General features: G+C 36.5%; 4 protein-coding genes across 4 annotated transcripts; all 4 read right to left on the bottom strand.

Annotated features, from left to right (window-relative positions):
• Window positions 1-1,016: 1,016 nt before the first annotated feature.
• On the bottom strand, window positions 1,017-1,598 carry LOC136933302 (olfactory receptor 10R2-like). Its single transcript, XM_067228618.1, has one exon. It carries the CDS (start codon window positions 1,596-1,598, stop codon window positions 1,017-1,019), a length of 582 nt encoding a protein of 193 aa, XP_067084719.1.
• Window positions 1,599-4,860: 3,262 nt separating this feature from the next.
• On the bottom strand, window positions 4,861-5,805 carry LOC136933301 (olfactory receptor 8A1-like; the record flags this gene model as incomplete). The annotated part of the gene is made up of 1 exon (XM_067228617.1): window positions 4,861-5,805. A coding segment is annotated over one exon (945 nt), but the record flags the coding sequence as incomplete, so codon positions are not given.
• A 1,799-nt stretch (window positions 5,806-7,604) lies between these two features.
• LOC136933300 (olfactory receptor 4B13-like) lies at window positions 7,605-8,893 on the bottom strand. The gene is made up of 2 exons (XM_067228616.1): window positions 8,882-8,893; window positions 7,605-8,570 (listed from the first exon to the last, which is right to left on the bottom strand). Exons 1-2 carry the CDS (start codon window positions 8,891-8,893, stop codon window positions 7,605-7,607), a joined length of 978 nt encoding a protein of 325 aa, XP_067084717.1.
• A 2,057-nt stretch (window positions 8,894-10,950) lies between these two features.
• LOC136933299 (olfactory receptor 4B13-like) lies at window positions 10,951-11,676 on the bottom strand. The gene is given in 2 exon segments (XM_067228615.1): window positions 10,951-11,163; window positions 11,350-11,676. Coding segments are annotated over 2 exon segments (540 nt in total).
• Window positions 11,677-14,807: the final 3,131 nt, after the last annotated feature.

Below are 14,807 nucleotides of genomic sequence, written 5' to 3'. Positions count from 1 at the left end.
TATTGAGAAAAGAAACACAATAAAACCAAAGATATTGTAAATCCATTGATTTACTGTAAGGAAAGTGCACACACCCAACACATAACACACATAACATAAACATAGGTATACACATTGTTATGAACCTTCAAACCTTTCATGAATAATTGCATGTAAAAGCATTGAAAACACAACATTTACATTGAGACCTTTATTTAGCACATACAGTAAATAGCGAATACTTTTGCTAAATAATGACAGGTGAATCACAGGTGTTGCAGAAATGAATGAAAAACAATACACATTATAAGAAAGAAATTCAATGTTCGTGCAACATAATTATATGCTGTAAGGAGAAGCAAAAATAAAAAATAAAATACAAAGCCTGGGCTGAAGTAATAGACTCTTGAGTAAATCTATTGAATATGGTAAACCATGCATTGACATGATCAATACACAAGAAAATAATCTACTGTGTTGACAGAGTTTTTCTCTAACCTTTAATACATTTGAACACTGACAGCCGTATGGATCTAATACTCAAACCATAAATGAGTGGATTGAGAATAGGGGGAAATATCAGAAAGAAAAGGGACATGAACACTTGAGTTTCGTAAGGCAGATGACGTAGGTCAAATCTGCTTTGCAGTATTTCAAAAAAGCATCCTATAGAGTACATAGAGACAGCAAACAGGTGTGGGGTGCAAGTTGTGATGGCTTTGATCTTCATCTCCCTGGAAGACAAACATATCATGAAAATCTGTGCATATGAGAAAATGACCATGACTAACTGTGGAAAAGTATACACAACAATAGATGCTAAACCCACAATGTTAATAACAGCTGTATTTAGTCATTTAGTCATTTTAGTCATTTTTTTTAGCAGACGCTCTTATCCAGAGCGACTTACAGTAAGTACAGGGACATTCCCCCGAGGCAAGCAGGGTGAAGTGTCTTGCCCAAGGACACAGCGTCAGTTGGCATGACCGGGAATCGAACTGGCAACCTTCGGATTACTAGCCCGACTCCCTCACCGCTCAGCCACCTGACTCCCTTTTTGAGCAGGATAGCTTCACTAGTGAGTAATTGGTGCAGTACAACTTGTCAATGGCCTGTTGACAAAATTGTAGTTGAAGAGTTAAGAAAAAGAAAAACAGAAATGCAATCAAGGGATAAACCCAAGTGAACACAATAAGCTTATACACTTTGCTCAGTGACATGATTGTGTGGTAGTGCAATGGGTGACAGATGGCAGCATATCTATCATAGCTCATCACAGCAAGAATTGTAAATTCAATAATAGCATAAGTGAATAAACCATATATCTGGGTTTGACAACAGGCTAGTGATACTTCATATTTGGTTGATAATAAATTACTCAGAAGGGCTGGCAAAAGAACAGTACTTCCATAAAGACCATTTGCTGCTAAGTTACCGATAAAAAAATACATTGGCTCGTGCAACGTTTTCTCAACGCCGATCACAGAAATTAGAAGTATGTTTTCCGTAATGATGATGATGTAGATAATAAGAAAAATGCAAAAGTATGTGTGCTTCAATTTTTCCATTCCATAGTAGGCAGTCAACACAATGGATGTAACATCAGAGGAATTTTCCATAATCAAGACAGATTTTTTTAAACACTGGGAAAGAAATACAAATGTTATTTATTTATTGCTCTTCTTTTCAAATAAAAGTTTACCATCTACAATATTTTCAATTTCCTTAATACAATAATAATACTCATAGTAATTCAAGTAGTAGTAGCAATATTATTGTTACTACTACTTATAATAACAATAATATAAATGAATCAGAACACTTGAATAGGAACTGACCAATATTTTATACTAACATTTCTAATGTGCTGATGTCAGTTATTTACCTGTGTGCTATCTCCACACATATGAAATGAATTTAATAGAAGCTCTTATGAACTTATTTCTAACCTCTTCAGTCATGTGATCTTTGAAACGCTCAAACTTTGTCAGACAGGATCAGAATCCCTGGACAGTATTCTTTCATCATGAGGAGTGAGTAAATATTCATTCCTCTACCACTGGGTGTGCTCTACTATAATAATGTATGTTGATCTTATCTAATATTCTTTCAGATTAAGACAATTATGTTTTAGATTTGTATTTGGCAGTTATAACTTTTAATATTGGCACAATTTATGTTTCTGTTAAGCCTAAAAGCACAAGATCATTCAACAAATTCAAATGTTAGAATTTAAATTCAATTCAAAGCACATTATGTTGACTATTAGATGTTCCCAGTCCTTTCAGACCAACTGCATTACACTTGCAAACATCTCTGAATGTTTCTGTGATATATTGTAAGTATATATCAGGGAAATAATAAGTATGTTGTATGACAGTTATTTATTTTAATGTTTACTACATTGCAGTAACAGCATATGTGACTCACCTGGAAGCTCAAAGAAATAAATGTTGATGTATATGTATGGTACATTACAATATATACAAATATTCTACAAGAATTTTCTTGGGATCCATTGACTAGACAATGTCAAAAAGTAAAGTTGATGTTAAGGTTCACCCTTGTTAATATTGAGCTTCAGCTTTATCTAATATTTTTTCAGATTAAGAAAATTATATTTTAGATTTGTGAGTTTGGCATTTATAATTATTAATGTTGGCACAATTTATGTTTCTGTTTGGCCTAAAATCACAAGATAATTCAAGCTGACCTTAGACCTAGACGGCGTCAAAGTCTCTCAAAGCGAGCTAGTAAAACATTTAGGAGTCACAATGGACCCAGACCTTTCGTTTGAGTACCATATTAAGCAAATTACCAGAACTGCATTCTTCCATCTACGTAATATTGCCAAAATACGAAAATTTCTCTCAAAGGATGATGCCGAAAAACTAATACATGCATTTGTTACGTCCCGATTGGACTATTGCAATGTGTTGTTCTCTGGCCTCCCAATTACCCACCTAAAAAATTTACAGCGGGTGCAAAATGCTGCTGCTAGACTATTGACCAGATCAAGAAAGTTTGATCACATAACATCTACTCTTATCTCTCTACACTGGCTCCCTATCCAAGCCAGAGCTGACTTCAAAGTTCTACTACTAACATACAAATCTCTGCATGGATTGGCACCACTGTACCTCTCCGGTCTCCTTGCACCCTATTGCCCCGCAAGGACACTTAGATCTCAAGATGCCGGCTATCTGGTGGTTCCCAAAGTTAAGAAAAAAACAGCTGGAGGTAGGGCATTCTCATATAGAGCACCTCTTCTCTGGAACAAATTACCCGTCTCAGTTAAGGAGTCTGATACTGTTTCGACATTTAAAATTAGGTTAAAAACGTTATTGTTTAGTCAATTCTACGGCTGTTAAAGGTAAGTATGTTACTAGTTGGAGGCAATGGGGGACGGGTTGCTTCCATCCTTATTCTATAAGTATAACTTATTTTAGAGTTCTCTTCCCCTGGAACAGATTTCATGTTCCAAATGGGGGGGGCTGTCGCTGTCTTGGTGTGTGGGGTTGCATCAAATTCCCCTTTTTTGCTCTGTTAAATTGCTGCACCAGTCCACACTTGACCGGTGGGGATCTCATTCTATTATGACTGTAACTGTTATCTGCTCCTGGCATCCTCTAATCCCTGCTCTCCTCTCTCTGTCCCCCCCCCCACACACATCCCTTGTGGTGTGGGGGGTTTGAGTTGTCAGCACCTGCCTGGTCGTCGGTCAGCCAACGTTGGACCTGGTCGCGAGTCTCCTGGTCCTGTCCTAAATCTATAAAGTTGAACAATGGATTTTGGTGTTTTAAAAACCCACCGACACTGTGTGACTATGTTTAGCTTGTGTTCTGCTCCTCTCTCTCACCAACCGTCTCTGGAGGAGGGGATCCCTCTCTGAATTGCTCCTCCCAAGGTTTCTTCAATTTTTTCTCCTGTTGAGAGTTTTTGGGGAGTTTTTCCTTGTCTTCCTTGAGGGTTTAGGTTGGTTGAGGGGCAGTTCTATGGGCATATGTGAAGCCCTCTGTGACATGCTTGCGTGTAAAAAGGGCTATACAAATAAATTTGATTTGATTTGAGTAGGCACCTTTTGAATGAGAATGCATTCTGAAATATTCAGCAGACCTTAGGTAACCTTTTATAATAACTGGCCTTTATAGACCAGTAAATACATTTTATGAGTAACTGTACAATTCACAATGTGGTCAAATACAAGAATGTAATATTACTGTCGTAGTCAAATACATACTGAATATGTCATATGCTTCATCATGTTTTTCAATAGCTCTAACATTTAGTCATTTAACATTTAGTCATTTAGCAGACGCTCTTTTGAAATATAGTTTTATTGCAGAAGCTAACAGCGCTCTTCTACCTCCATAATCTAACTAATATCTCCATAATTATGATATGGTTTAAAAACAGGTTGAGTTGTAACAGTTTATGCCAGTCTATATTGTTAGAACAAGCTCAATATTGACAAGGGTGAACCTTAACATCAACTTTACTTTTTGACATTGTCTAGTCAACGGATCACAGGAAAAATCTTGAAAACCTTCAAACAATTCATGAATAATCTCAATGTAAAAACATTGAAAAAACAAAATTTACATTGAGACCTTTATTTAGCACCTATTTAGCATTCGTAAATTGCGAATACATTTGCTAAATAATGACAGGTGAATCACAGGTGATGCAGACATGTAATGAAAAACAATCCACATTATAAGACAAAGCAATTCAATGTTAGTGCAACAGAATTATGTGCTGTACGGAGAAGCAAGAAATAAAAAATAAATACAAAGGCTTGGCTGAAAAAATTGACTGTTGAGTAAATCTATTGAATATGGTAAACCATGTATTAACATGATCAATGCATAAGAAAATCATCTACTGTGTTGGCAGAGTTTTTCTATGACCTTTAATACATTTGAACACTGACAGGCGTATGGATCGAATACTCAAACCATAAATGAGTGGATTGAGGAAAGGGGGAAATATGAAAAAGAAAAGGGACATGAACACTTGAGTTTCGTAAGGCAGATGACGTAGGTCAAATCTGCTTTGCAGTATTTCAAAAAAGCACCCTGTAGAGTACATTGAGACAGCAAACAGGTGTGGGGTGCAAGTTGTGATGGCTTTGATCTTCATCTTCCTGGAAGACAAACATATTCTGAAAATCTGTGTATATGAGAAAATGACCATGACTAACTGTGGAAAGGCATATGGAACAATAGATGCTATACCCGCAATACTAATAACAGCTGTATTTGAGCAGGATAGCTTCACTAGTGAGTAATTGATGCAGTACAACTTGTCAATGGCCTGTTGACAAAATTGTAGTTGAAGAGTTAAGAAAAAAAAAAACTGAAATGCAATCAAGGGATAAACCCAAGTGAACACAATAAGCTTATACACTTTGCTCAGTGACATCATTGTGTGGTAGTGCAATGGGTGACAGATGGCAGCATACCTGTCATAGCTCATCACAGCAAGAATTGTAAATTCAATAATAGCATACGTGTGTAAACCATATATCTGGGTTTGACAACAGGCTAGTGATACTTCATATTTGGTTGATAATAAATTACTCAAAAGGGCTGGCAGAAGAACAGTACTTCCATAAAGACCATTTGCTGCTAAGTTACTGATAAAAAAATACATTGGCTCGTGCAACGTTTTCTCAACACCGATCACAGAAATTAGAAGAATGTTTTCCGTAATGATGATGATGTAGATAATAAGAAAAATGCAAAAGTATGTATGCTTCAATTTTTCCATTCCATAGTAGGCAGTCAAAACAATGGACGTAACATCAGAGACATTTTCCATATTTAAGACAGATTTGTTTTAAACACTGTGGGAAAGAAATACAAATGTTGTTTATTTATTGCTCTTCTTTTCAAATACAATTTTACCATCTACAATATTTTCAATTTCCTTAATACGAGAATAATACTCATAGTAATTCTAGTTATAGTAGCAATATTATTGTTACCACTACTAATAATAACAATAATAGCAATAAATCAGAACACTTGAATAGGAACTGACTGATATTCTATACTCACATTTCTAATGTACTGATGTCGGTCATTTACCTGTGTGCTATCTCCACACATATGAAATTACTTAACAGAAGCTCTTATGAACTTATTTCTAACCTCTTCAGTCATGTGGTCTTTCATACGCTCAAACTTTGTCACACAGGATCAGATCCCTGGACAGTATTCTTTCATCATGAGAAGTGAGTAAATAGTCATTCATCCACCACTGGGTGTGCTCTACTATGATCATGTATGTTGATCTTATCTAATATTTTTTCAGATTAAGAAAATTATATTTTAGATTTGTGATTGGCTTTTATAGATATTAATGTTGGCACAATTTATGTTTCTGTTTGGCCTAAAATCACAAGGTAATTCAGTAGGCACCTTTTGAATGAGAATGCATTTTGAAATATGCAGCAGACCTTAGGTAACCTTTTATAATAACTGGCCTTTATAGACCAGTAAATACATTTTATGAGTAACTGTACAATTCACAATGTGTTTAAATGCAATCATGTAATATTACTGTCATAGTCACATACATACAGAATATATCATATAGTTCATCATGTTTTTCAATAGCTCTATTGAAATATTGTTTTATTTCAGAAGCTAACAGCGTTCTTTCGCCTCCATAATCTAACTAATATCTCTAGAACTATAATATGGATTAAAAACAGGTTGAGTTGTAACAGCTTATGCCAGTCTATATTGTTAGAACAAGTTCAATATTGACAAGGGTGAACCTTAACATCAACTTTACTTTTTGACACTGTCTAGTCAACGGATCACAGGATAATTCTTGTAGAATATTTGTATATATTGTAATATACCATACACATACATCAACATGTATTTCTTTGAGCTTCCAGGTGATGCACATATGCTGTTATGGCAATGTAGTAAACATTACAATAAATAACTGTCATACAATATACTTATAATGCCCCTGATATATACTTACAATATATCACAGAAACATTCAGACATGTTTGCAAGTGTAATGCAGTTGGTCTGAAAGGACTGAGAACATCTAATAGTCAACAAGAAGTGCTTTGAATTTCATTTAAATTCAAACAATTGAATTAGTCTATTACGTTTGTCTCATTTGTTTCCTTATTTTAGGTGACATTTTGTAATATTAAGAAAAGAAACACAATAAAACCAAACATATTGTAAATCAGTTGATTTACTGTAAGGAAAGTGCACACACCCAACACATAACACACATAACATAAACATAGGTATACACATTGTTATGAACCTTCAAACCTTTCATGAATAATGTGAATGTAAACGCATTGAAAACACAACATTTACATTGAGACGTTTATTTAGCACATACCGTAAATAGCGAATATTTTTGCTAAATGACAGGTGAATCACAGGTGATGCAGAAATGAATGAAAAACAATCCACGTTATAAGACAAAGCAATTCAATGTTAGTGCAACAGAATTATGTGCTGTACGGAGAAGCAAGAAATAAAAAATAAATACAAAGGCTTGGCTGAAAAACATAGTTGAGTAAATCTATTGAATATGGTAAACCGTGTATTAACATGATCAATGCATAAGAAAATCATCTACTGTGTTGGCACAGTTTTTCTATGACCTTTAATACATTTGAACACTGACAGGCGTAAGGATCGAATACTCAAACCATAAATGAGTGGATTGAGAAAAGGGGGAAATATCAGAAAGAAAAGGGACATGAACACATGAGTTTCGTAAGGCAGATGACGTAGGTCAAATCTGCTTTGCAGTATGTCAAAAAAACACCCGATAGAGTACATCGAGACAGCAAACAGGTGTGGGGTGCAAGTTGTGATGGCTTTGTTCTTCATCTCCCTGGAAGACAAACATATTCTGAAAATCTTTGCATATGAGAAAAGGACCATGACTAACTGTGGAAAAGTAAATGGAACAACAAATACTAAACCCACAATGTTAATAACAGCTGTATTTGAGCAGGATAGCTTCACTAGTGAGAAATTGGTGCAGTACAACTTGTCAATGACCTGTTGACAAAATCGTAGTTGAAGATTTATGATTAAAAAAAACAGAAATGCAATCAAGGGATAAACCCAAGTGAACACAATAAGCTTATACACCTTGCTCAGTGACATCATTGTGTGGTAGTGCAATGGGTGACAGATGGCAGCATACCTGTCATAGCTCATCACAGCAAGAATTGTAAATTCAATAAAAGCATATGTGTGTAAACCATATATCTGGGTTTGACAACAGGCTAGTGATACTTCATACTTGGTTGATAATAAATTACTCAAAAGGGCTGGCAAAAGAACAGTACTTCCATAGACACCATTTGCTGCTAAGTTACCGATAAAAAAATACATTGGCTCGTGTAACGTTTTCCCAACACCGATCACAGAAATTAGAAGAATGTTTTCCGTAATGATGATGATGTAGATAATAAGAAAAATGCAAAAGTATGTATGCTTCAATTTCTCCATTCCATAGTAGGCAGTCAACACGATAGATGTAACATCAGAGGAATTTTCCATAATCAAGACAGATTTTTTAAAACACTGTGGGAAAGATATACAAGTGTTATTTATTTATTACTCTTCTTTTCAAATAAAAGTTTACTATCTACAATATTTTCAATTTCCTTAATACGAGAATAATACTCATAGTCATCTTAGTAGTAGTAGCAGCAATATTATTGTTAATACTAATAATAATAACAATAATAGCAATAAATCAGAACACTTGAATAGGAACTGACTAATATTCTATACTCACATTTCTAATGTACTGATGTCGGTCATTTACCTGTGTGCTATCTCCACACTAATGAAGTGATTTAAACAGAAGCTGTTATGAACTTATTTCTAACCTCTTCAGTCATATGGTCTTTGAAACGCTCAAACTATGTCACAGGATCATAATCCCTGGACAGTATTCTTGCATCATGAGAAGTGAGTAAATATTCATTCATCCACCACTGGGTGTGCTGTACTATAATAATGTATGTTGATCTTATCTAATATTGTTTCAGATTAAGAAAATTCTATTTTAGATCTGTGATTGGCGTTTATAATTATTAATGTTGTTGGCACACTTTATGTTTCTGTTTGGCCTAGAAGCACAAGGTCATTCAGTAGGCACTTTTTGAATGAGAATGCTATCTGAAATATGCAGCAGACCTTAGGTAACCTTTTATAATAACTGGCCTTGATAGACCAGAAAATACAATTTATGAGTAACTGTAAAATTCACAATGTGTTCAAATGCAAACATGTAATATTATTGTCTTAGTCAAATACATACTGAATATGTCATATAGTTCATCATGTTTTTCAATAGCTCTATTGAAATATTTTTTTAATTCAGAACCTCACAGCACTTTTTTGCCTCCATAATCTAACTAATATCTCCAGAACTATAATATGGATTAAACACAGGTTGAGTTGTAACAGCTTATGCCAGTCTATATTTTTAGATCAAGCTCAATATTGACAAGGCCAAACCTTAACATCAACTTTACTTGTTGACATTGTTCAGTCAAGGGATCACAGGATAATTCTTGATGAATATTTGTATATATTGTAATATACCATACACATACAGTACCAGTCAAAAGTTTGGACACATTTTCCCATTCATGTATTTCTTTGAGCATCCAGGTAATGCACATGGGCTGTTAATGCAATGTAGTAAACATTAAAATAAATAACTGTCATACAATATACTTATAATGCCCCTGATATTTACTTACAATAACCGGTACAATTTACCGGTGGGGATCTCATTCTATTATGACTGTAACTGTTAGCTGCTCCTGGCATTCTCTAATCCCTGCTCTCCTCTCTCTGTCTCCCCCCCACACACATCCCTTGTGGTGTGGGGGGTTTGAGTTGTCAACACCTGCCTGGTCGTCGGTCAGCCAACGCTGGACCTGGTCGCGAGTCTCCCGGTCCTGTCCTACATCTATAAAGTTGAACAATGGATTTTGGTGTTTCAAAACCCATCGACACTGTATGACTATGTTTAGCCTGTGTTCTGCTCCTCTCTCTCACCAACCGTCTCTGGAGGAGGGGATCCCTCTCTGAATTGCTCCTCCCAAGGTTTCTTCCATTTTTTTTCTCCTGTTGAGAGTTTTTGGGGAGTTTTTCCTTGTCTTCCTTGAGGGTTTAGGTTGGTTGAGGGGCAGTTCTATGGGCGTATGTGAAACCCTCTGTGACATGCTTGCGTGTAAAAAGGGCTATACAAATAAATTTGATTTGATTTGATTTGACAATATATCACAGGAACATTTAGAGATGTTTGCAAGTGTAATGCAGTTGGTCTGAAATGACTGAGAACATCTAATAGTCAACATAATGTGCTTTGAATTTAATTTAAATTCAAACAATTGAATTAGTCCATAATGATTGTCTCATTTGTGTCCTTATTTTAGGTACCCTTTTGTAATATTGAGAAAAGAACAACAATAAAACCAAACATTTTGTAAATCGATTTACTGGACTGAGAACATCTAATAGTCAACATAATATGCTTTGAAAATGCATGACACAAAAACAATTTACAGTTGCGGTTTCAATTAAAAACTCACTTTTAGCCCTATTGATTCAATTTTTATGTTCAAACAATTGCAGTATCTGCATACATGGCATATAGCATAGCAGTTGCCTTGCAAGCCTATTCTGGATAAAACAGCAAATTGTCAAATAACCACTTCCCTATGTAGATTCTATGCTTCACTATAAGATATTTATTAAAAACAATCTTCATAAGTAGTATATTATTGAGCTGCTTTTGTGAAAATCTTCTATTAAACTGCTTTTAAAACGTGCCATTTTCACATTGTTATTTTGTTATTTTTCCTAAACATTTTCCAAACATACACCCTAATAACCTGAGTTCCCATTCCATACATTGCAGGATTTAAAATGGGTGGGATCACTACAAAGTATAGGAAACACAGATTTGTGTGCTGATTGGCATGAACGTCATGTCAAATCTACTTTGAGCAACTTCAAAAAGACATCCAACAGCGTAGTTCAAAACGGACAAGATATGAGGACCGCATGTTTTCAAAGCTTTCTTCTGGGTGTCTCTTGATAATTCCCAACAAACTCTGAGGATTTTGATATATGAGAACACAATCTTAATCAACTGTGGCATGACTAAAAAAAATATTGTTACAATGCCCAAAACACTGATATGAGCTGTACTTGAGCAGGAATTTCTAGCCACTTCCATATTGACACAATACAGTTTTTGAATTTTTGGTTCACAAAAATTCAACGGCACAGTAAAAGATAAGTTACCCAATAACCAAACCAGAGGAAATAGCCACACCAGTGCAAGGAGTTTCCATGTTCTTGAAAAAGTCATGATGTTGTGGTACAGCAGTGGATAACAGATAGCAACATACCTATCATAAGCCATGACTGACAAAATTGAAAATTCTATAGCTGCATATGAATGTATGAAAAATATCTGTGTCATACACCAGGGTATTGCTATTTCATGTGTCTTCGACGCAAGCAAAGTTCAAGTGGCAGGCATCAAGCTTGTGCTGCCATATATTCCATTAAAAGCTAAATTACATACAAAAATATACATAGGTTGATGCAGGTCTTTGTATTTGTAAATCACAGCAATTAACAGTAAACTGCAAGACATAGTGACAATATACAAAAAACTAAATACTATGAATAGCATGTATTTGGTTGGGCCCAATTCATCATAGGCTTTCATTCTGAAATATTTGACTGTTGTCCATTTTGGTCAAACTGTACTTCATGGACTTACGAACCATAAATCATTGATCTAGGACTGTGGTGGTCATTTGAATTTCTTTTCTTTTGAGACTTTACACAAAACATAACTCACCACATAAAACATCAAAAAGACTTCTTATCATGTACACAGTGGTTGACAACACAAGGCCATTCTGGACAGTGAAATTATTGTGACATCATCAGTCAACAGCTACGTAGTGGTATAAAAAGGGGGGGGGAGTCATTTCATAGTCCATATGAATTTATATAAATAAGAACGAACAAACAAACACGTTTATACAAAACATAAGCCTATCAATACCTGTGATACACCCAATTCCAAGAGTATTGGATGTGGACTATATATAGGCTGTCTTCACACTACGAGCACAAGCAACACCTGACACATCTGATGTGAGTCAGAACCATTCACCCTAGCCATACAACTCAGGTTTGGCACGCAAACTCTATTCAAGCCAAATAGCTTTTTAGCACTCAAGTTAAGGACTGAAGAATTTTCATGTCCCTTAAAAGGATGAATAGATTAGCTCCAGAAAAGCCATAAGCCTATTATTCTGATAAAACAATAATAAAAAGGTTGGTTCACCTGAGCTGGCCACTATACAGCCCACACAAGCAAAAGGGGAGTTTAAATCAAGAGACCAAAAAACTAAAAGCAAAATGTGCAAAGCTAACAGCCTGAGTCTGAGGCCAAGAACTGGGAAGCACAAAGGTTCTAAGGCTCCATGGTAGCGGCTACCACATATGATGTATAGTAGTAGTGATTCTATTGTTGAATGCTTGGAAATGGGAGAAGAAGAAAAAAAGTGTAGTTTGCTCACACATTTAATCCATAAGTCGGTGAAACCGGCTCCACAATGTGGGGTGGAACAATTGCATAATTGAGTCATTTGGCTGGTCCCTATAACCAACCAGAGGACTAAGGTTAAGACAGTGGGGATCTATGGCCCGTACTGGACTGCGAGTCCACCCGGACAGCACTCTGGAGTGGACCGGAAACACCACGGTCCTCTACTCAAAGGGACAGACCAGGCTCGTCTCCCTGAGGAAGCTTCGGTCGTTGGATGTGTGCAGCTCTCTACTGCACATTCTACCAGTCTGTGGTCACTAGTGCCATCTCCTACGCTGTGGTGCATTGGTGTGCTAGAACGAAGGCGGGGCATGTCAACAGCATGAACCAACGGATGAGGAGAGAAGGCTCTGTTCCGGAGACTAACCATGGCACCATGGGGGGAAGTGGAAGAAGCACTACTTAGTTCAAAGTGCATTCTTTTCAGATGCATGGGTTCAACACAGACTACTTTGAAACCCTTGGCAGTGTCAAAGAGGCCATGAGCCTGTTTTGTTACATCAGAGTTCCGTCCCTGTTGTTTAACGAGAGGTCATTAAGACTCTTTCCCCACCTGCACGCTCTAGTCTCCAGGTACTGTCCACAGAGGGTCAAAGAGGCCATGAGCCTGTTTTGTTACATCAGAGTTCCGTCCCTGTTGTTTAACACAGAGGGCTGGTTTTGGTTCTTAATTGCTGTCAAGGGATGGAGAAACTAACTGGAATAATGACCTCTAATAAACATGTTTACCCAAGCAGTGGTTACATCAGCCAGGTCCCAAAAGGGACAGAGAGAGAAGACTGTGGCACAAGATGAAGTTTAAACATTCCCTGTTCTTGTAAACAACTAATAGTGTATTATTAACTGTCACAGACATTAAATCCACTATGCAAGCACTCTGTATCAAAATACGACCTTCACAAACATCAGATAGAGTTCCGGGCCTAGAAACGCATGGGTAGATTTTAGACCCAAGGTATCGTATCTTGAAGTAAATGTCGACGGTCACACATGGCTGATCGAAACTGGTGAAGAGTTAAACCAGTTTTGAGGGAACCTGTAATCTAAATGACTAGCATGAGTTTGGGTCATGTGAAATCTGTTTTCGCTGTGTTTATTTGCAGCGGCTCATGTCCCATGGTGTTCATCATGAGAACCCTATGCAATGAGGCCGTTTTACTCAATTTGATTAGGAACAGTGTTTCTATTCAAGCACCCACATAGTTGCTTATTAAACATCGCTGTGACCATGTGCTTTCTTTTTAGACACTCCTCCAATGAGACTAACATAAGAAAACGATTTTCAGTAAAGTACAGTTTTGGTCAATACCCTTGTTGTAGAAACGTAGAGGAGATGTCTTGCCAACAAATGGTAGTTTTGGTGCTCCTGGTTTGTTTGTCACTTCATGGTGAGTTTCCATTCAATTTGTTATTCTTAGTCTTAAATACATGTACTTGCATCTGTGTTGCATGTAATACATCTAAATGCTCATTTTACATTTACATTTAGTCATTTAGCAGACGCTCTTATCCAGAGCGACTTACAGTAAATACGGGGACATTCCCCCGAGGCAAGTAGGGTGAAGTGCCTTGCCCAAGGACACAACGTCAGTTTGCATGACCGGGAATCGAACTTGCAACCTTTGGATTACTAGCCTGCTTCCCTCACCGCTCAGCCAACTGACTCTCGTTTTGTTTTTTGTTGTCCTTCTGGTTGTAGTTGTGCAGAATGAGGCTGTTGCGTTTCCCTGGTCCTGTCCTAGCCTAAGTGGTGTGTGTCGAAAGGTTTGCCTCCCAACAGAGTTGTTCTTCGGACCTCTGGGCTGTGGAAAAGGATTCTTGTAAGTGCTATATATAAATATTTGTAAACTCTTAACAAGTACAGTATATTATTATTCAAATACACACACAGATGTTTTCCAGGAAACTAATGCAAGCATTTTTTTCCCCTCTAGGTGCTGTGTATCCCATTTCCTATAAAACCAGAATAATTCCAGAAAATAATATTTTGTGATCACTGTGAAGGAGATCATGTGATCATTATAACTGTTGTTTTCTTTAGATATTACTTCACCATGAAGTGTATGGGGCCTACTTTGGATTTCCTAACTGTCAATCTAATCTAACTATCTGCATATGTATTTTTATGCTTGCTAATTATTACATAATGAACTAAGTCTTTA

This window comes from Osmerus mordax, chromosome 25 (assembly GCF_038355195.1).
Source record: "Osmerus mordax isolate fOsmMor3 chromosome 25, fOsmMor3.pri, whole genome shotgun sequence".
NCBI lineage: Eukaryota > Metazoa > Chordata > Actinopteri > Osmeriformes > Osmeridae > Osmerus > Osmerus mordax.
The sequence above is the reverse complement of the archived record's forward strand: the minus strand, read 5'-3'. Positions and strand labels throughout refer to the sequence as shown.

Bases quoted from the DNA above. Each gene is read 5' to 3' on its own strand.
- LOC136933302 (XM_067228618.1), bottom strand. From the start codon at position 1,598: ATGGAAAATTCCTCTGATGTTACATCCATTGTGTTGACTGCCTACTAT.